Here is a 24,427-nt window from a genome sequence, read left to right on the forward strand (position 1 = left end):
AGTGAACACTCAATCAACAAGAATTGTGATACCATTCTGAGAGGATTACAAAAGCAGAGATATAAGGAAGAACCAAAAATATGCCATTGTAATCATTTCCTTGGAAGCAGACAGGGGATGAAACATACACTTAGGGATGCATCATAGTCAGAACATCACCACTCGGTACTTGGTAAAAACTCTCAAAAACTTACCTTCCTATTAGTAGGAGATCGTTCCTTTTGAACCTGTTCACATTCTCTCTTTAGGCTCAACTTCTCTTGCTCTGGGGGCTTCATGGTACCTGATGAGCTTAGATGTTTTTGGTGCTTAGGAAGAAGAAGGTTGGATTCCAGTTGACGTACCTAACAGGAACAAATTTAAGAGGAATAAATGCTAATATAATCACCTAGCCAGGAAAAACAGAAGCAAACATAAGCAAAGTTTTTATTCAGTGCTTGGGTTTTGTTACATTAAAAAAAGACTTTTTCCAGTTAAGTCTGCCCATTCTTAAAGCCTACTTTTTTGGATTTTAAAAAATCTTTTCTAAGTAAATCTATTTTTAGTTTGATCCAACACTGTAAGGATCAGATAGAGAAGAGGGGAATTCCGGCTCAACCAAACTACTGGTGTGGCTGCCAAGAAAACAGACATGGCCCAAGGCACAGCTTTTAGGAGTGAAAGGGATGACAGTTTCATTGACTTCGGACTGTTCACACCTGAAACAGTGCATTTATATCAACTAAGTTCCGTGAGTACAGCAACCGTTTAGTCTTGCTCCACACTGCAGCTTCGGTGATACAGAGTTTCTGGCACAGGGTAGGTGTTCTAAATGAGTATCTGTGACTCTTAAGAGAGTTCCTCCTCAAAAGAGATATTTAAGCAGAGATTAAACATGGTTGACTACTCAGCAGAAGTAAAGAATTTAAATATCAACTTAGTGGTTGGAAAAGATGATCTTTAAAGTCCAGTCTAACCTTGAATTATTGGGTCTTTTAGAAGGGGCACATTTTCTCTTACAAGGAGTTAGACCAACAAGATTTGAGTCTAGTTTTGCCAATTTTACTACCAGTCTTCATGACTAGCCTATTTGAATGAGAAATATGTGGTTAACATAGTTTTAATTCATAAAATCAGAGATTTTATTGTAGAATGGCTTATACATAATGAAAACTATTGTAAAAGCCTATCATGATAAAATTATAAGTAAATGATAATTATACATTCTGCCACAGCAGAATACTCAAATCCATATCCTAGAATCATTGCAATCATAGCAAACATTCATTTTCAAACATATGCCATCATGTGCAACTTTTCAAGTTACCTTCTCCCGGGAGTGAATGAGTTCTGCTTTGGTGTTCTGTACCACGGTCTGGAGTCTCTCATTCTCTTGCCAAAGCAGCTGTTGTTCCTCATTCATCAGTTGATCCAACTTGTCCCAGGACAGCCTTTGCTGTTGGTTAGGGAATCCTGATGGGTGGGTAGCTACTTCGGGGGCCCAGTTCTTAAGAGGCAATTGCAGAATTAAGCCTTAAAAACAAGCTTATTTCTGTTTTGAGTGTCTTCTAATAAGAGTGAGAACATGTATGTATAAAGTAATATTCTTAGGTTTTGGTTTTTAAAAAAGGTTTGGAAATTCTCTGTTTAAAAATGGTCTTTGGCAAAACAGTCCTGTCAAATCTAATATCAAAGATGACTATAAGGCAAGTCCCAGTTCCAAACAGGACCCAAGTGCATAGAGACTGGTGGCCTTAAAATTTACTTCATTCTTATGAAGCTATGCTTTGAACCCCAATAACTATTCTTTTGAACAGAGGACACAAAGAGAACTCTGAAAGGCACTGCTAACTTGAAAGCTTTCAAATGCTAAACTCTACTTTCATTTTCACATATGCAATTCCTTCTTTTTTTAGAATCCAAAGCACATATCATCTGTATAATTGAGGCCTGAACTCAGGAATGTGCTTGAAACTACCACAGTGATGTTTTTGGATCTTGAAAAATGCTGTAGAAATTTTTAAAAAGGTAACACAACTAGCTAAGCCTTGGCCTTTTAAGCCAAAACATGGAAAAGAAAAAAAGGTACAGTTCTCGTTCCAAGAAAAATGTCAGTCCAGAAGTAATTTTTTTGTTGCTGTTGTTTGTTTTGTCTTTTTGCCATTTCTTGGGCCGCTCCCACAGCATATGGAGGTTCCCAGGCTAGGGGTCGAATCGGAACTGTAGCTGCTGGCCTACGCCAGAGCCATAGCAACACGGGATCTGAGCCGCATCTGCAACCTATACCACAGCTCTCGGCAATGCCAGATCCTTAACCCACTGAGCAAGGCCAGGGAACGAACCTGCAACCTCATGGTTCCCAGTCACTAATTTTTTAAAATGGAAACAACTATTATGTTTTTCCTTTTAAAAAAATCATGATTAAAAAATACCACCAAGAGATAAAGTAGCTGAATTTAATGTCTACTTTTATGGTAGGACAGAATCTTAATATCTACCCAAGGCTGACATCCATACATTATTCTTAATTTATTTCCATACAGATTAAGCAGCACTGTGACATAGTAAAACAAGACATATTTTCTATAACATCAAAATGTTTTAGTTTTACTACTACAAAGCAACTCAGCCATGGCCTTCTGACTTGCACAATACAAAAAATTACCTTGTCACTGTGGTTCAATTTATATGAAGTTCAAAATAAGCATCCCTAACCTGGGTGCTGGAAATGTTTATTTTGAGCGAGTTCACAATTACACAAACATACATACACACATACATAGCTAAAATATCATACATTTATGTATAAATGTGTATAAAAATAATCAATTTATAGTCTTAAAATGGGTGTATTTTACTGTATACCTCAATAAAGAAGAAAAGAAGTTACCTTGTCACCAGCATTCTGAAGCTGCTTGTGTAAAGACATTACTTCTTGTTTTAAAGCTTCCTTTTCCTGCTGAGTCACACGTAGGTCAGATTTAATCTGGGACATTTGCAGGTTTACATTCTGCAGGGTGTCTTCTAAATTCTGAACCTGCATCATGAGAATATTCTTATACTGTGACAAAAGTCCTCATGAGCTAAGAGGTGAGAATCCCAAGGTCCCTTCTGCTGCTTCTTACTATAACCAGCTCTTTTCAGTGACTCTGTGGAAATCCAGGATACTATGTATCTTTACAGGATGTTAAGTTATACTTAAGACAATAATGAACAATGCGTAGAGCAAGGTATCCCTGATTAAGTCATCTGGTATATTACTAAGTGTTATCTTACAGAACCAATGAGTACCAACCCACATCACAAAAGATGGTTTTACTGAATTTTATAGAAATTATGTTTTAGACTATGGTGTTAGTTTGTAAAGGACCTCTTAGTTGAAAATAAAAACCTATCTTTGTAGAACCCTACTCCATGCTAACGTCTCATATATACTTCTTCTTTTTTTTTTTTTTCTGCTTTTTAGGGCTGCACCCATGGCATACATTAGTTCCCAGGCTAGCGGGTCAAATTGGAGCTACAGCTGCCGGCCTACACCACAGCAACACCAACTGGGGATCCGAGCTGTGTCTGAGACCTACACCACAGCTCACGGCAACGCTGGATCCTTAACCCACTGAGCAAGGTCAGGGATCAAACCCACATCCTCACGGATCCTAGTTGGGTTCGTTAACCACTGAGCATGAAGGGAACTCTCATATATATTTCAATTTTAAAAAATTTAATTGGTAAAAGGAATGTTAATAGAGATATTTAACCATCATATGGCATGAATCTGCCTTAGAAATCCTAATTTGGAATTAGAAACAAGCAGTTATTTTTACATACTATTCTCAAGCTTTCATAAATAAGTAATCTTATGATGATAATTCTCATAATTATTTCATCATAATGAACTTTGAGGGAAATACTGTTCAAATTACTTCACTATACTATAAGCATTTGTCAAATATTAGTTAAATTGAAATCATTCTGAGCCCTCTTAGACCACTTCCACCTGGAACATTCTTTCCACTAGGAGGTCTGTTGGGGGACACAGGAAAATATTAATTGTGCAGGCGAAACAAGAATTTTCCATATACCTTTTCCTGTGAAGCCACTAGCTGTGACTTTAAGCTTTCATTCTGGTGTTCCCAAGACTTCTGTTCTTGCTTCATAGCAGCAATTCTGTGCTCTAAAAGACTTGATTTTGCCAACTGTTTCAGGAAAAGAAAAGAGGTAACGGCATTTTTTATAAATATATCTAGCCTTAATTCATATGCCTTCACTTATACTGAAAATATTAAATACCATCTCTTTATGTGGGAGATCAGGGCAAGGTAAAATAGACATTTTCTTGATTTCTTTTTCTAACTTTAATATGGGGAGTCTCTATTTTTGGGGGATTTCCATTTTTCTTTCTCACTGCCTCATGATGGGCTGGAAGGCAGTTAGAAATCTCAGGAGTGTGCCACAATAGGAAAATGCGGAATGTCTATTAAGGCAGAGATTTTTGGATTTGCTAGGGAAAATACAGTAGGAAAAAAAGTGTCTAATGAATTTCAGGTTACTAAACATCATATTTATATAAGTAGAAGAGTGATCTATTTATATTATATATTAAGTAGCATAGTTATTAAAATGAAACTTTATATTGCTATATTTAATAATTATTAAACAACCAATCTAGACTCCTGTTAAAATCACTGCCTCAGCAATCTATAGATTTAATGTGATCCCTATCAAATTATCCATGACATTTTTTACAGAACTAGAACAAATAATCCTAAAACTTACATGGAACCACAAATGACCCAGAATTGCCAAAGCAATCTTACAGGAAAAAAAGAACAAAGCTGTAGGCATAACCTCCAGACTTTAGACAATATTATAAAGCTACAACAGTCAAAATAGTGTGGTACTGGCACAAAAACAGACATATAGGTCAATGGAATAAAAGAGAAAGCTTAGAAATAAACCCACACACCTACAGTCATTTAATCTTCAACAAAGGAGGCAAGAATACATAATAGATAAAAGACAGTTTCTTCCACAAATGGTATTGGGAAAGCTGAAGAGCCATATGTAAATCAATGAAGTTAGAACACTCCCTCACACATCATACACAAAAATAAACTAAAAATGGCTTAAAGATGTAAAACATAAGACAGGACAACACAAAACTCTTAGAAAAGAACAAAGGCAAAACATTCTCTGAGATAAACTGTACCAGTACTTTCTTAGGTCAGTTTCCCAAGGCAGAATAAATAAAAGCAAAAATAAACAAATGAGACCTAATCAAACTTATAAACATTTGCACAGCAAAGGAAACTAAACAATACAAAAGGACAACCTACAGACGGGGAGAAAATTATGCACAAATGCTGTGACCCACAAGGGGTTAATTTCCAAATTACACAAACAGCTCAACATAAAAAAAAAAAACAATCCAATCAAAAAATAGGCATAAGACCTAAATAGACATGTCTCCAAAGAAGACATACAGATGGCCAACAGGGACGTGAAAAGATGCTCAACATCACTAATTATTAGAGAAATGCAAATCAAAACTACAGTGGAGTATGACCTGACACTAGTCAGAATGGCTATCAGTACAAAGTCTATAAATAATAAATGCTGGAGATAGTGTGGAGAAAAGGGAACCCTCCTACACTGTTGGTGGGAATGTAAATTGGTGCAGCCACTATGAAGAATATTATGGAGATTTCTTAAAAAACTAAAAACAGAGTTAACATACAATCCAACAATCCCACTCCTCAGTATATATCCAGAAAAGATGAAAACCCTATTTCGAAAAGATACATGCATCCTAATGTTCACTGCAGCACTATTTATAATAGCCAAGACATGGAAGCAACCTAAATGTCCATCGACAGATGAATGGATAAAGAAGATGTGGTATACATATACAATGGAATATTATTCAACCATAAAAGAGAACGAAATAATGCCATTTGCAGCAACGTGGATGGACCTAGAGATTATCATACTAAGTGAAGTCATTCAAAGACAAATATTACATAACTTTTATGTGGAATCTAAAAAATAGTACAAATGAATTTATTCACAAAAACAGAAACACACTCACAGACCTAGAAAACAAACCCACAGTTTCCAAAGGGAAAGGAGGGAAGGATGAATTAGGAGTTTGGGATACTATACTGTATATAAAATAGATAACCAACAGGTTCCTATTGTATAGCACAGGGAACTACACTCAATGTCTTACACTAACCTATAATGGAAAAGAATGGGAAAAAGTATAAACACAAAAATAAACTAAAAATGGGAAATAAGTATATACACAAAAATAAACTAAAAATGGCTTAAAGATGTAAAACATAAGACAGGACAGCACAAAACTCTTAGAAACATACATATAACAAAATCACTTTGCTGTACACCTGAAACTAATACAATATTGTAAATCGACTATACTTCAATAAAAGAAAAAAAAAGCACGGCTTCAGGAGCTCTAAGGTCACACAATGCCAGCTGAAATGCTGTTCTAGGAGACTTTTAGGCTAACATGATAGGCCCATGTGACACTGTGCATCAAAGAAACAAATGCTCTTTGTAGCACATATTGTACAATGATGGTAAAAAGTCTTATTTTCACTACCTTATCAACACAGATATTTAATTCTTCACTTAGTGCTTCCTTTTCTTTAAGCAGTTTTTCATTGTAGCTTAGAACACTAGAAACTTTTTGCTGGAAGTCAGAGAGATCAGGACATCTGTGCAGCTGTAAGAGATAAACAAGCCCACCCATCATATCTCATGATGTATTTATAAAGAGGTGTTTATAAACAGGACATTTTCATGGCTGCTGCTAGTTCCGTATCTGTAGATATTTCTGAGGACATATGAAATCTAGGGGAATTAACTTTAAACAAGAGATTCCTTGCTGACTTCTATTATCCAATGGACTGTCGAAATGTCTGCTAGGACAAAATCAACCGGACATTATTACGTAATGGTCCTAGCTTTCTGTTTTACCTTCAAGACAAAATAAATAACACGTTACCATTTTGTCGTCAATTTAACTTACATAACATATGACACAAAACATTTTCCTCATGCTTTTTTTTTTTTTTTTGGCCATATCCATGGCACGTGGAAGTTCCTGGGCCAGGGACTGAACCCAAGCCACAGCAGCAACCCTAGCAGCAGCAGTGACAATGCCAGATCCTTAACCTGCTGAATCACACAGGGACTCCTCCTTATGCTTTTTTTAACTAGAAAAAAAAAAAAAAAAAAACCTTTGGAAATCTCAGTCAAGACTGTGGAATTGCTATCAACCAAGTATAATGTATCAATACAAGGGCAAGTTCAAAGATAAATCAATCAGTGTTTTTCAGCTGGTCCCATGTACCCCTTCCCTTTCCAAGATACCTAAATTGACTGACTTAGTAAAATGTTCCTAGTATGGACACACTGGATTTTTCATCTCCACTTGATGGAATCAAGACAAATCAAAGACTCTCCTTTTCATCATCAACCTTAGCACTACTGACATTTTGGGCCAGGTAATCCCTTGTTGTAGGGGGCTGTCCTATGCACTGTAGACTAGTTAGCAGCATCTCTTGCATTACCTGTTAGATTCCAGTAGCACCTGCCTACCCCCTGCCCCGATACACTGGATTTGAAAACCAAAAATGTCCTCAGATATTGCTAAATGTCTAGGAGTGGGGGAACAATCCCTACCCCACCACAACTGCTGTTTTAAAGAGACTATTTCTTACACTTCTTAACCCTTTCCCATAGTGTATATATTTTCTTTTTTTTTCCTCTCTTTTTTTTTTTGCTTTTTAGGGCCATACCTGCTGCATATGGAGGTTCCCAGGCTAGGGGTTGAATTGGAGCTGTAGCTGCAGGCCTATGCCACAGCCAAAGCAAAGCAGGATCCAAGCCGCGTCTGCAACATACACCACAGCTCACAGCAACACCGGATCCTTAACCCACTGAGCGAGGCCAGGGATTGAACCTATGACCTCATGGTTACTAGTCGGATTCATTTCTGATGAGCCACAACAGGAAACTCCAGTTCATATATTTTCAATTTCCCTCCATTTCACTTGGTTTTCTTTTTCCTTTTTATGGCTGTACCTGTGGCATATGGAAGTTCCCAGGCTAGGAGTCAAATTGGAGCTGCAGCTGCAGGCCTACACCACAGCCACAGCAACACCAGATCCTTAACCCACTGAGCGAGGCCAGGGTTCAAACCAGCATCCTCATGGATACTATTTGGGTTCTTAACCTGCTGAGCCCCAATGGAAATGCCAGTTTTCAAATTCTTAATTATTTGCTATCATTGTGATTTTATGACGATCTTTCAAATTTCTACCTTAGGTTCTTTTACATTTAGCTTTGGGGATAGTGGGACAAAATAGACTTTAAGGATTGAATTTTGTCTCCAACTGGCAGCAAATTAGCATAATTTACAAATCCAAACAAGTCAGAAGGACATAGGACAATGTATTGTAAAGCACTTGGGCTATGGTTTAATAAAACACTCTTCTTTGCTCACTACCTTGCCTTCCTATCCCCAGACCCTCACAAAGCCTGGTACCATTTTGGGTGTCTACTGACTGGCATGTGACTGCTGCTGATGCTATTCGTGTTTCTCTTCATTGCAACAGATAATACAAGTACAAGGGTTTTGTGAAGGAGAAATACTGGCATACAGAGCAGCACATGCATTCTAGGTCCAAGCTGTATGGCATCAACGGTGGGTTGACACCATCCTACTCCTATGATCTAAACAAAGGCAGACAGTGCTCGCTATTTTTCCATCTCACTGTTCATATCAGTGCTTCTAGAATATATGCAACACAGATGTGCCAAATCACGTCCTCCCTCATCACGCTATTTTTACTCCCAACTCTGCTCCTTGTCTTCTGATTCCTAGCCTGGCAAAATCACAAAGTGCACATTTCTCATGATATGGATTTGGAACCCATCATTATCATCTGAAAGGCTGAACGAAAGACAGAAAAAGGTAGAGGAGAAAAGCATGCCCAAGTTACCTAGGATAAATTTGGTAATTACAGCTCTGGAATAGTTATATACCACAGAAGGGCCTTTTAACTTCTGGAATGTTTATATGGACAGACAGCTTCTGCTACAAGAGCTCAGATATACTTGGTATAGCAGCATGTGACTTGGAAAGGTTCTTATAAAGCACCTATTGGGTACCAGTACTGTACTAGGCACTGTGAGAGAGACAAACCCCCTGAGAGTCTTACAATCCTATTAGGAAATCGAGACTTAACAGGAGTCAATTAGGAATCAACAGAAACACAACACATTCAGTGGGAGAGACTCTATTTTAGCATTCAGAGAAGGATACCTTTATGCTCATAGGCTAAATAGACAAAGAGAGAGAATTTTATAAGAATATCATATTAGGAGTTCCCGTTGTGGCACAGTGGTTAATGAATCCAACTAGGAACCATGAGGTTGCGGGTTCGGTCCCTGGCCTTGCTCAGTGGGTTAAGGTTCCGGCATTGCCGTGAGCTGTGGTGTAGGTTGCAGATGCGGCTCGGATCCCGCGTTGCTGTGGCTGTGGCGTAGGCCAGTGGCTACAGCTCCGATTCGACCCCTAGCCTGGGAACCTCCATATGCCACAGGAGCGGCCCTAGAAAAGGCAAAAAGACAAAAAAAAAAAAAAAAGAATATCATATTAAAGTAATCCTTTGGTAAAGCAAATAAATAAAATGGAACTAAATTTTATTATAAATCAGGATTGCTCAAAAAACTGAGAGATTCCTATACTCACTGAAAAGTTAATAAATAATAAAATTGGACAACATTCAGAATATAACTTTAAGGTGAACCCCTTTTATACTTAAAATTAGGTCTTTAAAACTGTGCAATACATATCTCATTTCACAAATTCATAGGTGAGACCGCATCCCTGATAATGCTCTGGAATCTACTCTGCTGCCCAAGATAGATGCCTCAGACTCATTATGAGAAAAAGCGATGATGAGGGACCAGTTTCATCTGTGTCTAATAAATCTGGGTGAATAGTTATTAAAGTTGTGAGCAAGGAAGTCACCATCTTTTTAGACAAACTTATATCTAACACCTAGCTGGGAGGAAGCAGAACAACAAATTTCTTAAAGAGGTTGTGATTCACTTATACTAAGAATGTCAGTTTACAACATAATGTAAGTTACATAACTAGAACAACATTTAGAGAATTAGCTATAGAACCCCTCATAAGTACATTTGCACTGCAGGCCCTCAACTTTACTAACCAATAAGCTAGATAACAGGAACCAGTATAACGAACATTTGGTAGCTAGAAAAGACAGACCATCAAGTACCTATTATTCTATGATCACCCTCTCCCACTCCCACCCCTGCCCCCACCTAAGCAGCCCACTGTCTTACTTGTTTCATTTTCTCCAGTTCATCTTTGAGAAGGAGGTTTTCCTGTTCCACAATATGAGTCTGTATTTTAACTTCAGAAAGTTCTGCCTCCAGAGAAGACACGAGAGTGGAGGACTAAGAAAAAAATTAAAAATTCAAATAATACACATATTCATTTAGTCTGGGGACACATAGTTTCACAAAAGGCAGCATTAAGGAAACACTAGTACAGATTCAATGACACACTGTTTCATGACCATTTGTCCTATACTCAACGGAACTTACCAAAACTATCTTTTAAAAGAGTTTCCACTGAAATGGCATGAACATGATTTCTAAGTTTGTTTTTGTGGATTTCTCACTGTAAAGTTATTATCTTTCTCTTGGGGGAGATGCTTTGAGACCATCCAAATTGTGTTTTTCCTTAGGCTTAATTTTAGTGTATCAGGAAATTTTGTCTACAATTATTACTCTGATGTTTGCCTAATGAAGACTTCCTTTTTCCTTGGAATTCTATTGTAAGGATGAGCTTTTATTTCTCCCTCCTTATTTATTCAGTATTTTATAATGGTATGGACCTATAGATATTTATTTTATTCTATATTTTATAATTATATTTATTTTATACTCTATTCTGTTCATCAAATTATTCCAGCTTTGGCCATTAGGAGCTTCTTCAGGCTGTGTGCCCTGTGTCCTTTTAACATGCCCCATCTTTTGGGGTGCACCTTTTTCTTTCTGGTAACCATGAGATGTTCCAGATTCATCTTGTATGGACCTTGCCCCAGCCTTGGAATCAATCCTTTTTCCAAGGATCCCTAGTTCCTCTTATAGAAGAATCTTGGCTTCAAACCAAGATCTGGGCACTCCATCCACACACACACATCTACATCTCTGTACCTGTCTATATTTAGAAATGTGAGTTTATACTAATATCTCAAATTCCAGTCCACAGGAATTTTGTACACAGATTCCTGTATTTCCTTTACATAGTTTGTGTGTACTATCTAATGTCCCTTCTTTCTTACATGGACAGAGACATACTAGAGATACCCTTAGATACTCTTTTGTGCTTTTCTTTTTTCCACATAACAGTGTGTCCTAGAAATCATTTCATATCAGTAGAGATCTTTCTCATTCATCCATTATCCTTTTTTAAAAAAAAAAAAAAAACTGTATAATATTACTCCATGGAGTGGCTATACCCACCACACACACTTATCCAACAACTGTCCTTTGTATGAGCATCTAGGTTGTTTCCAGTATTTTACAGTTACAAACAATGCTGCATTGAATAACCAACCTATGCATATGCATTTTCATATTTTTGGAGGAGCATCTTTAGGGTAAATTCCTAGAAGTCAAATTGCTGGGACAAAAGGTTAAGGACATAACGTAATTTTGTTAGGTATTGCCAAATTTCCTTCTGGAAGAACAACAGCAGTTTATATCCCTACCAGCAATGTATGAAAGTGCCTGTTTTCCCAAAGCCTTGCCAATACAATATGTTGAACATTTTTAAATTGTTTCTAATCTCATAGGAGAAAAATGATATGTGTTGTTTTATTTTCATTTCTCTAATTATGAATAATTTTTGAACTTTTTTTCATAGTTTTGAGGGTCACTTTTATCTCGTGTGTGTGAATTTTTTTGTTCATCTATTTTTCCCATTTTGTTATCAGATTTTGGTCGTAAGTACTTTGATTTTTTAAAAGTTCTTTACAGTAGGGATATTAGCCCCACTCTTTGTGGTATATGATATAAATATTTTCTCCCAATTTGTAAGTTGTTTTGTTTTTAGGGCTGTACCTGTGGCATAAAAAAAGTTCCCGGGCTAGAGGTCGAATCAGAGCTGCAGGTGCCAGCCTACACCACAGCCACAGTACTGTGAGATCCGAGCTGTCTTCGACCTATACCACAGCTCACGGCAACACCAGATCCTTAACCCACTGAGCAAGGCTAGGTATTGAACCCACAACCTCATGGATACTAGTCAGGTTCTTAACCCACTGAGCCACGACAGGAACTCCTCTGAGTTGTTTTTTGACTTTGTTTATGGCTTTTTGGGGGGTTTTTTGGCAATGCAAAAAAAAAATTCTTTAAAAATTTCATCAGTTCTTTTTTTGCCTCTAGTTTGAGTCAAAGTTACACAGCCTCTCTCTACACCAAAGCTAAAGACATATTTGCTCATTTTCTTCTAGTACATGTATGTTTTATATTTAGACTCTTAATCCAATTAGAGTTTACCCTTATATATGGTATAAAATATGGATCTAATTTCATCTATTTCTAAATGTCTACCAATTGTCCAGCCACCATTTATTAAAAAGTCCATCTTTACCCAAGATTTGAGACGCTACCTTTGTATTATACCAAGTTTCCATTTGTATTTGGGTCTAATTCTACACTTTCAATTCCACTTATCTGCCTAGTCATGTGCCAGTACCACCATGTGTCTTAATTATTAAGACTTTATGTAAAGAAATTAAATATAAGCATTTATTTTATTTTTTTTTGGGGGGGGGGGAGTGCCTCCAAAAAGGCTGTAGATTATACCTTCACTTTACAGCGTTCCAGTTCTTCTTCCAGATTAGACTTTTCTTGTTCCCATTCCTCATATGTACTGTGTCCTGGCTCTTTATCCTTCTGGCATAGCATTTCTGCCAAACGTTGCTTAAGTTCTTGCAGTTCTTTCTGATTTTGAGAATTCTTTTGGCTAAGCTCTGTATTTTCCAGATCCAACTGTTGGTTTTTGGTTTTTAATTCTGAAATCTAATTAAAATTGAAATAAGTTTTTAAAACAAGTTATCCTACTTCTGCTAAAAAAAAAAATATGTAGAGACTATTTTTTTCCCTCTCTGCAGAGATAAAATTATACATGTACGACACACACATCTAATAGTAGAAATAATACACACTCATTATTACAAGGTCAGTTAATTCAGAAGTGTATTAAGGAAGTGACAGACACTCTGTCCAACCACACAGGAGTGGCCACCATGGAAGTGGCTGGATATGTATCCCTCCAGATTATTTTCTATGCATTTACAAAACCCATATACAGTTTTGTTCTTCTTTATAACAAAGATTTGTCTCATTTTAGATGTTTGGATAGTCTGCTTTTTCCACTTACAATATCATACAGACTTTTTTATTTTTTGCTTTTTAGGGTCTCGCCTGCGGCATATCGAAGTTCCCAGGTGAGGAGTCAAATCGGAGCTGCAGCTGCCAGCCACAGCCACGGCAATGCGGTATCTGATCCACATCTGAGACCTACACTACACCACAGCTCACGGCAATGCTGGATTCTTAATCCACTGACAGAGGCCAGGGATTAAATCCGCCTCCTCAAGGATACTAGTTGGGTTCTTAACCCCCTGAGCCAGGGGAACTCCCTACTATCTTACAACAGACTCTTATCTTTCCAAATCAGTATATTCAAAAACAAACTATATTTTTTTAGTGGCTGTAGAATATTTCATGTATTGAGACATTCCATATTGCATTTATCCATTCCCATACTGATAGCCATATAGGTCTGTCATTATTCTTTATTATAAAGAAACAAAACAACCTTTTGGAAAAATCATTTACACATGGTAGCACTCTGTATTTAGGATTTTTTTTAAGAAGTGGGCTTGCTGGGTTAGAAGGTGTGCATATACATTACTGTTTTGAGCGATATCCCCCAAATGTCTTCCCCACAGTGCTACCAACCTATAGTCTTACCAACAATGTATGAGTATATTCCTCATTCCCTTTTTAATGCAAGATAAGATCAATCTTTATTTTTTGCTAATCTGATAGGTGAAAAAAAGAAACATTTAATGTTGCCCTTTCCTAATTACTAAGGAGGCTAGCTACTTTTTATATGTTCTCTTTTTTCCAGACTTGACCATTCATATCATTTATCCATTTTTTAGCCAAGTTTTGCTACTGGTTTGTAAGAGGACAAAATATATTTTAGATGTTAACACCTTGTCTATTTCAAGTGCCAAAAATACTCTTTTCTCAGGATGTCCTTCTCTCTTGACTGTTTCAGATAGATTCTCAAATGGCCTTCCCCCGCACAATTGCATGTTGTTGAAGTTATACAAACTGGACATTGAAGGGTGCAAGCTAAAGAAATCATAATTCTGTGAAAATATATACCAACTAATTTTATATATCTATAATTCTGTTCTCAACTTTCTGCTTTTAATCATGGTGAGGAAAAATTAAGGAGCTAAGTAACATTAATCAAAACCACATGAACAGTTCCCATCGTGGCTCAGTGGTTAATGAATCCAACTAGGAACCATGAGGCTGCGAGTTTGATCCCTGGCCTCACTCAATGGGTTGGGGATCTGGCGTTACAGTGAGCTGTGGTGTAGGTTGCAGGTGCGGCTTGGCTCGGATCTCACGTTGCTATGGCTGTGGTGTTTGCCAGTGGCTACAGCTCCAATTAGACCCTTAGCCTGGGAACCTCTATATGCCATGGGTGTGGCCCTAGAAAAGACAAAAAAGACAACAAATAAAATAAAAAAACCACATGAGAGCTAGTATTGCATAGGTTCAGTTTTAGAGGTATCATCCTTCCACTCCCACTGAATATAAAGCTGGTATTAAGCCCTGAGAGTCTAGAAATTATACATCATTAGATTCACAAAAAAAGAAACAGTTTTTTTTTTTTCACAAAAATATTTACCTATTCTCACAAAAAAAGAAACCTAGTTTAGAATTACCATGAGGTCAGAGTCTCCTTCATGGCTCAGCAGTTAATGAACCGACTAGCATCCATGAGGATGCAGGTTCGATCCCTGGCCTCGAAGAGTGGGTTAAGGATCTGGCATTGCTGTGAGCTGTGGTCTACGTCACAGACTCAGCTTGGGTCCCACGTTGCTGTGGCTCTGGTGCAGGCCAGCATCTACAGCTCCAATTGGACCCCTAACCTGGGAACCTCCATATGCCATGGGTGTGGCCCTAAAAAGACAAAAAAAAAAAAAAAAAAGAATTAACATGAGGTGAATTTCATTTTGAAAATCAGAATCTATAAACTTACTATTATTGTCTTCATTTCCAGTGGCTTGTGCTATAAATTTATAAATTTCAAATACAAAAAGGAAAATTTTAGAATCAGGAAATATTGGGAAATATTCTCTCCTTACCTGTTTCTTTAAACTTTCAACTATCTTCTGAACTGCAGCTTTTTCTTGTTTTACGGTTTCTATTTTTTGGCTAAAGAGACAATGAAAATATAGCTTATGCGTCAGGCTTTAAAAGTTGAAGTAAAATAGTTTTAGCCCTTGCAAAAATGTCTTAAGAACATTTAAGTATATGTCTCACCGTATTTCTTCCTGAGATCCATTTAATTTTCCTAATTGCAGGTTAGAAATGCTGTCTTCTTCATTTAGAGTAGTAATTTCATTTCTCAAAATAGAATTTTCCTCTTGAAGCTTCTCAGATTCATATCTGAAGTACAGAGATTTTTTTTTTTAAATAGTTAAAAGGCAGTAATCCGGCATCTTCAGAAAATACTTTCTAGTAACTTCCAATTAAACAAGTATTCCATGCCAGTTAAGAAGAAAAGTCTAACTTAGCAGTCTCTAGGTACTTTGAAATCAAGCTATGACATATTGACTCATTTCTTTGGGGAAGTAAGAATTTCACTAGAGACATTAGGCAATTACAACCAAAACACTTGAGCCTGGAGACAGAAATGGAGACTCAGTGCCCATCCTGCTGGCTGGCTTTCTCAATGGCAAGCATACTGCTCTGAGCAAATAACTTTATTTCAGTCCCACATGCTGCCTGCTCCTCAAAGACAAAAGCCATGTTACTAAGCTGTATGAGCTTTAGTTTTAAGCCCTGGGTACCTGGAGAAAGAAAATTCACTATGTGAATGAAAGGGCTACACCGAAATAACTAATGTTTACTTTGCAATATTTTTCATCTCATTATGATTTTTAGAACTAAAAATGATCTGAAATAAGAAAAACTATACCCAGAATTTTTTTGGTTTTCTTTTTCATATCATTAAGATATTTCAGACATGCTGTAATATTTTCATGGGGTTTTCTGACCCAAATTTGTTAGAAGCCTATATTTCAACCATATTTTAAAGGTCAAGTGAGCAGTGGTTCAAATTAGTATCATTTTTGTCTTTATTCCTCAAGCACATTTAATAGAACCTGATAGGTCCTCAATAAAGTTATATATTCTCAGATAAATTTCCAATGTTTACAGAATATCAGCATGTACTTTAGCTGATATGTAAGTGAAAAAACTCTAAGCCACAAAACACATTTTCCTATATTAGTATAAAAAAAGAGTTCATATCTGCCAAGTGAGTTAATAATATACAAAAGGCATTCATTCTCATATAATGTGTTTCATCAAAATGAGGAAAATAACATTTAACCAAAAAAAAAAAAAATTCTACCCCTCCAAATGAACTGCTAGAAAAGAGTTAAAGACTTGACATACACTGATGATGCACATGGTTAAACAACAATCACTCTCCATTATGAACACTCACACCCTAAATGAACAACATTTACTTCCTACAGAGGAAGGGAATGCCTCCTAGGCAGGGTTATTCTATTTGTTAATATGACACAGAAGCAGAGGGAAGTCTAAAGTTTTGCTCTCTTCTTGAAGACTAGCAAGTTAGTTTCTCTAGCACAGCAAGCAGCAGAAGTTAGATTTGGTGAGGTGCTCTGTGGGATTCCGTGAAGTTTAGAAGGTACATACGTTACCTCAGAAGCTCAACTTTTTGCTGCATCTCACTGCACGTGATTTGCAAGTCATGCATCATTGCCTTCAGCTCTTCCTCCTTTTCTCCTTGAGCAAGTACATCTTTTTGCTTAACTAAAGCAGTGACTCTTTCCCTCAACTTTCTAGTCAGCTCCTGCAGCTTTTTTTTCTCTAGTTCTAACTCTGCGATTGTGGCCTGGCGCTGAAAATGTTTGTCTTGAAGGCTGAGGAGAGCAGTGTTTTCTTCCAGGATAACTTGGTTCTGTACTCCAGGCTTTTCTTGATGCATATGGAGTGTTCCATGTAGCCAGGCAATTTCGTGTGCTTTTATTTTTTCTAAGAGCTGCGTATTCTCCTGCTCAAGGCCCTGGTTTTCTTGATAATGTTCTCCTATAAAGTGGTGCACATTCATAAGCTTTGGCCTATGCTCCTTCAGTGTCTGATCGAGTTCAAGGACCTTTTCATCAGGTAAGACTTCCAGGTTATCTAAACGGGTTTCCCATACGGAAAAGCAGTCACACTGCAGCACTGCTCTTTCTTGCAGCTTCTCAATCTTGCCTTGAAGTCTTAAAACCAGAATGTGCAGTTCCTCATTTTCTCTTTTGACCTCATCATAACTCTTTTCCAGGCTAAGGAATGTTTCAGTCACTTCTTCAATTTTCTTAAGCTCATCCTGTAATCTGAACATTTCTGAAGTGAGTTCTTTGTTATTTTCTAGTGCTTCATCATAGCGTGTCTCCATCACTCTCAGCTCTTCCTGAAGACACTCATTTTCTCTGCTGGCATCTTCATATAACAATTTATACCTGGGAGAAGCTTCAGGGAGTCTTTCAAGCATCTTTAATTTCTTCTTTAGCACAGAAACATCAAAAAGTAGGTCCTGTTTCTTTTCAGAAGCTCGATCGCAGTCTGCACGTAAGGTCATTAGCTGTTTCTGAAGCTGGCCAATCTGATTCTTCAGTTCCCAGGTCTCAGTCCTGGTCTCCTCGCTATTTTCGAGCTCGGAAAAACTCTCTATTGATGCTTCTGACTCCTCTATTCTGACCTCCTGTCTCTGACCAGAGCTCGTCTCTGTACTTTCTAGGTCCTGGATTTCACTGCCTTGCTGGTCACTTGGGACGTGCTTCATGGTCCCACCTTCTACGTGGCTCACTTGGTTGTGCAGTAAAATTGGCTCTGTTTGTTCCACAGAATTTTGAAAAAACCCAGTAGTTGGCTCATCTAAACAAGTAGACATTATTGACTCTGGCTCTAATTTCTGCAGCCTCTGTTGCAACCTAGAAATTTCAGCAGCCATTTTCACATTTTCCTTCACTGCTCGTTCATGAGCTCTTTGCAGGCTTAAGAGGACATCTCCATTCTCCTCTAACAGCTGCTCTCCTTGCTGGAGCAGGGACATGGCTCCACTTCCTTCTGCCTCCTCCCCTTCCATTGCCTGGCAGCCATTCTGAAGCCTGGAGGGAGGGGATGCCACCTGCTCCATTTCCTTAATTTTATTCTGGAGCCTGGAGATTTCTACGCTCATCTGAGCCCTCTCTTGATCTGCTTTCTCACAGGTGGTTTTGTGGATGCTCTCCATGGCCAGAAGCTTGGACATCATTTCCTGCCTCTCCTGGTCACGTTCCATTTCTAGCCTTTCAAGCCTCTGGCTGGCCTGCTGCTCGGAGGCACCTGCCTGGCACAGGACCTGCTCATGGGCTTTTAGCTCTCTTTCATGACTGCTCTTTAGCTCAAGTATCTGGTTGGACAGTAGACTTTGCTGACTTTCAGACACACTTCTTAGATCTTCTAGGTCTTTGAGTAGCCGCTCTCTCTCAACAACCATGCTGTTCAGATGTTCTTTGTATGTTTTCTCTAGCATCTCTCTCTCCTGGGTCAGGACCAGAGAAGCTGCTTTCTCTCTTTGGAGAGCCACTTTAAGCTGCTCCTGGGCTTCTGCACACTCCTGAGTGAGCTCGTCCTTCTCAAACTCCCATTGGGATCTCTCCTCGTGTTGTTGTTCCAGGAGCTCTTTCAGCTCTTGGCGGTAGTGCCCCTCCAGACTTCGCAGGGCATTTTCACATCTCTCAGTGACTTTCTGACAATCAGCCTGAAACTGGGCTTCTATCTGAGAGGTTCTTCTATTACACTCAGTTTCCATTTTTTCCCTAAATGTGGTCAACATACAGCATTACTGAAACTGCCATCAACTCCAGAAGCAAAACAAAAAACCATTTCCCCATATGCACTGAAGCAGCAGCTAAGTAAACAATTTAAATATGTTCTAAAAATGGTCTTCTTTGTTTACTGCTATGTGATTCATTTATACTGAGTATGGATCTCATTTCTGAGAGCCAATACTGGCAGTCATAATTAATTAAAAGAGTTACTTACCTCTCTCTGCATTTAAAACAAAAATTTAGAAATCAAACTTTTTGGCATACTCCTAGATGTATTTGTTTATGGATTTTTAGCCAATAACTTAGACTGATATGTCACATTAAATGTTCAAGTGCAGGAATTCCCTTTGTGGCTCAGTGGAAACGAACCCAACTAGTATATCCTTGAGGATGTGGGTTTGATCCCTGGCACCACTTAGTGGGTTAAGAGTCCAGTGCTGCCATGAACTATGGTGTAGGTCACAGATATGGCTCAGATCTGTGTTGCTGTGGCTGTGGCACAGGCCAGCAGCTGTAGCTCTGATTCAATGCCTAACCTGGGAATTTTTATATGCTGTGGGTGCAGCCCTAATAATAATAATAACAAAATGCTCAAGTACATATTAGCCTAAACCCTAACTTGGGAATACATAAAATTCTTTAATTTTAATTAAGTACATATTGGTGGACATAGTCATATAAACCACATATATTAGCCAATTCATTATGTTTTACTTCTTATTTAATAAAGTAGCACCAAGTTAAAGTATGAAGTACCAAAGCTCTCAAAAGTACCTGAGATTTCAAGTGAAGAAAGTTAGCACAAAATGGAGTTTTATAACTCTGGGAGGAAATGTAACTCTGCCCAGAATCTAGCTTATAAATGGCCTTTCTCAGGAAACAACAGGACTGGACTAGGAAGAAATCATGTTTGCAGAAATCTTATCATCTGAAACCTTAAAATGTACAAGCCTGATATAAAAAATAATTTCCTCTTAAAAAAAAAAAAAAAAGGAGTTCCCATTGTGGTGCAGTGGAAACAAATTCGACATGAGGATGCAGGTTTGATCCCTGGCCTCACCTAGTGGGTTAAGGATCCGGCCTTGCCGTGAGCTGTGGTGTAGGCCACAGATGCAGCTCGGATCCTGAGCTGCTTTGGTTGTGGTGTAGGGGAGCGGCTATGGCTCCAATTTGACCCCTAGCCTGAGAACTTTTGTAAGCTGCAGGTGCAGCCTTTAAAAAAAAAAAAAAAAAAAGTTTCAATAACCCCAAGGTAGGCTAATATCTAAACAATGGCAAAACAGGTTGAAAAACTACAAAAGAATCTAGTAAACCAATGGGCTATTATGTCTTCTGATATTTCACAGTCTCCTTAATCAAATGGAATTTCTGGTGCCCTGAGGAACAGTGCCCCAGGTTGCTCCATTTCCCCCATTTTCTTACCTTCCCTCTTGTAGTTCGCTTTGGTATTTTTCCAAGAGCTCTTTTTGCAATTCCTCTTTCTCAAGATTGTGCTTCTCCACCAGGCTTTTCAGTTGTTCCTGGTGAACTTGTTCTAGTTCCTGAGTCAAGTTTCTCACCTTCTCATCTGTCCAGGTCCCATTTTGAATGAGTTTTTCCCTTTCTCCATTAAAGCTTTCTTCCACCTGCTCCAGCTTAGCCTTGAGCTCCAGCTCATGTTTCAGCCTCAGCTCCTCCTGTAGGAGAGCCTTTTCCTCCTCCCACTTCATTTGCAATTGTTTTTTCTCCTCCTCGTGTCTACAGACAGTTGTATGTTGTGTCTCCTTGAGTACCATAGTCTGGCCCTGAAGTTCTGCAATTTCACTTTTAAGGTCGTTTATTTGTTCTTCCAAGATGTGCACTTCATTCTCATACTTTTGCTTCATGTTCTCCTGCTCCTTTTTACAGGCGAGCTTGGTTTCATCTAGCTGTTTTTCGTAATGGTGCACCTAAAGTCAGAAAGTGAAACCATCACAATATTATTCAACTCAAGGCCATGGGGGCAGTAAGTACTTTTTTCCTACAAGACATTCCTCAGTTTTCCCATTTTCTTTTAGAGGAACAATTCAAAAACACATTAAGTAAGATAATTTTAAGTCATGCATGGTTTGATTTCCTTTTTAACTTGGTTCAATTTTATTAGCTTCTGAACAGCTCTATTCAAACTGAATAAACCTTCACAGGGATACCATCTGTCTTTGTAGGCATCCTTTCCCCCTGCAGCCTTAGGGTCTTCTCTTTAATTACATTCAAATATTTATTTAATACCTGTCAGGTACTCTGTAGGTCTTGTGAGGACACAAATTTGGGTAAGACATAGTCCCTGTCATTAAAGAAAAACCACTCTAGGCATAGTTATAACAAATACAAGAATGTATATGACGAGTCAGAAAAAAACATATAAACGGCATAGGAAAAATAGCTACAGTGTAATCTGGGGATTCAAATGAGTGGTAAATCATATTTGGTTGGGAGAATTCAGGAATGCAAGAAGTAGGATTTGATATAAACTCTGAAGGGTAACTAGACTTTGAAGACGTGGAAAGAAATAATAACATACTATGTAATAGCATAAGCAAAAGAGGAAATTTTGTTGAAGAAGAGCAAACTAACTGGTTTGGCTGGAGGCTGAGGTAACTCAAAGGAATGATAAAAAATGAAGACTGAGGAGTTCCCGTCGTGGCGCAGTGGTTAACGAATCCGACTAGGAACCATGAGGTTGCGGGTTCGGTCCCTGCCCTTGCTTAGTGGGTTAACGGTCCGGCGTTGCCGTGGGCTGTGGCGTAGGTTGCAGACGCGGCTTGGATCGCGAGTTGCTGTGGCTCTGGCATAGGCCAGTGGCTACAGCTCCGATTCGACCCCTAGCCTGGGAACCTCCATATGCCACAGAAGCGGCCCAAAGAAATAGCAAAAAAAAAAAAAAGAAAAAGAAAAAAAATGAAGACTGGAAGTATAAGATGAAGCAACATGGTGAAGGGATTTGAAGGCTTTAGAACTTATACCTAATTTAGGAGGTAATGCTATATTAAAGGGCTTTTTTGGTTTTATTAAGATTATTTTTAATGAGTTGGAAGTAATGTAACAGCCTTCAAGTTTCATGCTTGCTAGGACTGAAGATACTACATTTTTAAGAAACTTTCTCCTATGAGGAAAAAGCCTCACCCTTGGCCTATGAAACCATCTTGAGGAAATGAGTTCCTGGTAGCCACCAAGACACAAGAGGAAATGTATAAGAAGTGCTATAATTTGAGAAAAAAGAATTGAGGAGTTCCCGTCGTGATGTAGTGGTTAATGAATCCGACTAGGAACCACGTTTCAGGTTCGATCCCTGCTCTTGCTCAGTGGGTTAAGGATCCAGCATTGCCGTGAGCTGTGGTGTAGGTCGCAGACGCGGCTCGGATCCCGAGTTGCTGTGGCTCTGGTGTAGGCCGGCGGTTACAGCTCTGATTCAACCCCTAGCCTGGGAACCTCCATATGCCGCACAGGAGTGGCCCTAGAAAAGGCAAAAAGACAAAAAAAAAAAAAAAAAGAATTGAGAATGTCCTACATGTAAAAGCCTGTCAGAGCTCAGAGAAATTAGAAAACAGGATTGATAAGGTCTTACTTTATCTTCAAGCTCCAGTCTTAGGTGACACAAGTCCCTGTGATGTTGTTCTTTCATCTGTTCGATGACCAGTTCTGCCTCGATGCTCATATTCAATGGATTGCATTCTTCAGAACCAAGCCCTGAAAACACATGGGATCTGTTGACCTTGCGAGCAGGTTCTTTCAATAACACAACTGGCACTGAAGGGAGGACATCCAGTTTAATTAAGGAATCATTTTAGAGGTTCCTGTGTGGCTCAGTGGTAACAAATCTGACTAGTATCCATCTGGATGCTGGTAAGATCCCTGGCCTTGCTCAGTGGGTTAAGGATCAGGCGGTGCCATGAGCTGTGGCGTAGGTTGCAGATGTGGCTCAGATCTGATGTGGTTGTGGCTGGCAGCTGAAGCTCTGATTCACCCCCTAGCCTGGGAACTTCCATGTGCCATGGGCGCAGCCCTAAAAAGCAAAAAAAAAAAGGAATAATTTTAGCCTAAATTCATACCAATGAGATCTACTAGGAAACAACAGAAGCCAAGAGAAGTCTCTTGTTCTCAAGCACTAGGAAAATAAAAAATGAAGGCAAACAGATTCTTTCATGTACAGGCAGAGTACCAAAGCTTAACAGAATCCCATAAAACAGCAGATGGAAGTAGATGTGGAAATTGTTGCTTAAAACAATCCTCCTGACAAAAATGCTGAACAGAAAGATAGTTTGGTCAAACCAACTAAGCTTCTATTTCATCCAACACTGAGCAATAAATTAGCAGAGGGGCAACCCGGCAGGAGAATGAACTGCCAGCATAGTTGCAATGCCTTGAGGTGTTAACTTCGAGATATCCAACCCACCACTCAATATTACAGAAGACTGAGTAATATAATATTAATTTCCTATAGTGCAGGTGGGGGCTCATCATCAATTATCAGCTAAAATTTTTAAATAGGGCAGAGGTTAGGGACTTAGATGTAAGCAGTTTGGGTGGACAACTCTCAACTCATTCCTATGAGTTCACCTCTGCAACTGCCCGTGATGATGACTGGGAAAGAAACTGAAATGTAAAGCATAAGCTGAGGGCTGAGCTAGTACCCAAACAAAATGATTGCATCTAATGCCACAGAGAAATTTCTCAAGGCAGAGGACTCAAAAGAGTTTTTAGTGTAGAGGTTCATAGGCAGATGCCAGAAAGAGTCTAGCATCTGGAACTGACAGTCTGGCTTTGGGCTTTCTCTTCACGTATTAGGGCATATCCCCAACTGAGAAGTGATACCTGGGGTATAAACCACCCCAAGATGGCACAGCCTCATGCACCCATGAGGAGAACTCCCAACACTTGGTCATCTACAGAAAAGCTCAGGAAAGCCTCTGAGATATATCAGATCAGTTGGGCTCCATCCTTATACCACAGTAAGACTATAGAGTACAGACTCAGAATCAGAGGAGAGATGTTCAAGCCTCTTCCTGTCCCCTCCCCAACCCCTCATTTATTCTGGACTAACCAACCCTTATAAGAACCTCTACTCCTGTTCCAGTAAAAATGGGGAAACCTACTAGTAGATCTCAACTACTATTATAAACTGTTTCTGAAATTAAATTTCAACACACTGGAGGAAA

At 38.7% G+C, this 24,427-nt stretch overlaps 1 protein-coding gene across 8 annotated transcripts in view; it reads right to left on the bottom strand.

Moving 5' to 3' along the window:
- Nucleotides 1-24,427, bottom strand: part of NIN (ninein) — a 143,697-nt gene that overhangs the window by 19,455 nt on the left and 99,815 nt on the right. For 5 of the 8 annotated variants that reach the window (XM_047767300.1, XM_047767306.1, XM_047767303.1 and 2 more), the window contains 12 exons: nucleotides 22,837-23,018; nucleotides 20,676-21,181; nucleotides 17,097-19,241; nucleotides 15,685-15,810; nucleotides 15,507-15,576; nucleotides 12,916-13,131; nucleotides 10,381-10,494; nucleotides 6,602-6,724; nucleotides 4,062-4,175; nucleotides 2,870-3,016; nucleotides 1,307-1,486; nucleotides 195-344 (listed from right to left, as the gene is read on the bottom strand). In XM_047767300.1, coding sequence (XP_047623256.1) covers nucleotides 195-344; nucleotides 1,307-1,486; nucleotides 2,870-3,016; nucleotides 4,062-4,175; nucleotides 6,602-6,724; nucleotides 10,381-10,494; nucleotides 12,916-13,131; nucleotides 15,507-15,576; nucleotides 15,685-15,810; nucleotides 17,097-19,241; nucleotides 20,676-21,181; nucleotides 22,837-23,018 — 4,073 coding nt within the window. The remainder of the gene's footprint in view (nucleotides 1-194; nucleotides 345-1,306; nucleotides 1,487-2,869; nucleotides 3,017-4,061; nucleotides 4,176-6,601; nucleotides 6,725-10,380; nucleotides 10,495-12,915; nucleotides 13,132-15,506; nucleotides 15,577-15,684; nucleotides 15,811-17,096; nucleotides 19,242-20,675; nucleotides 21,182-22,836; nucleotides 23,019-24,427) is intronic. The other 3 variants (XM_047767301.1, XM_047767305.1, XM_047767307.1) reach the window with 2 other exon arrangements.

Source organism: Phacochoerus africanus, chromosome 2 (assembly GCF_016906955.1).
Source record: "Phacochoerus africanus isolate WHEZ1 chromosome 2, ROS_Pafr_v1, whole genome shotgun sequence".
NCBI classification, from domain to species: Eukaryota; Metazoa; Chordata; class Mammalia; order Artiodactyla; family Suidae; genus Phacochoerus; species Phacochoerus africanus.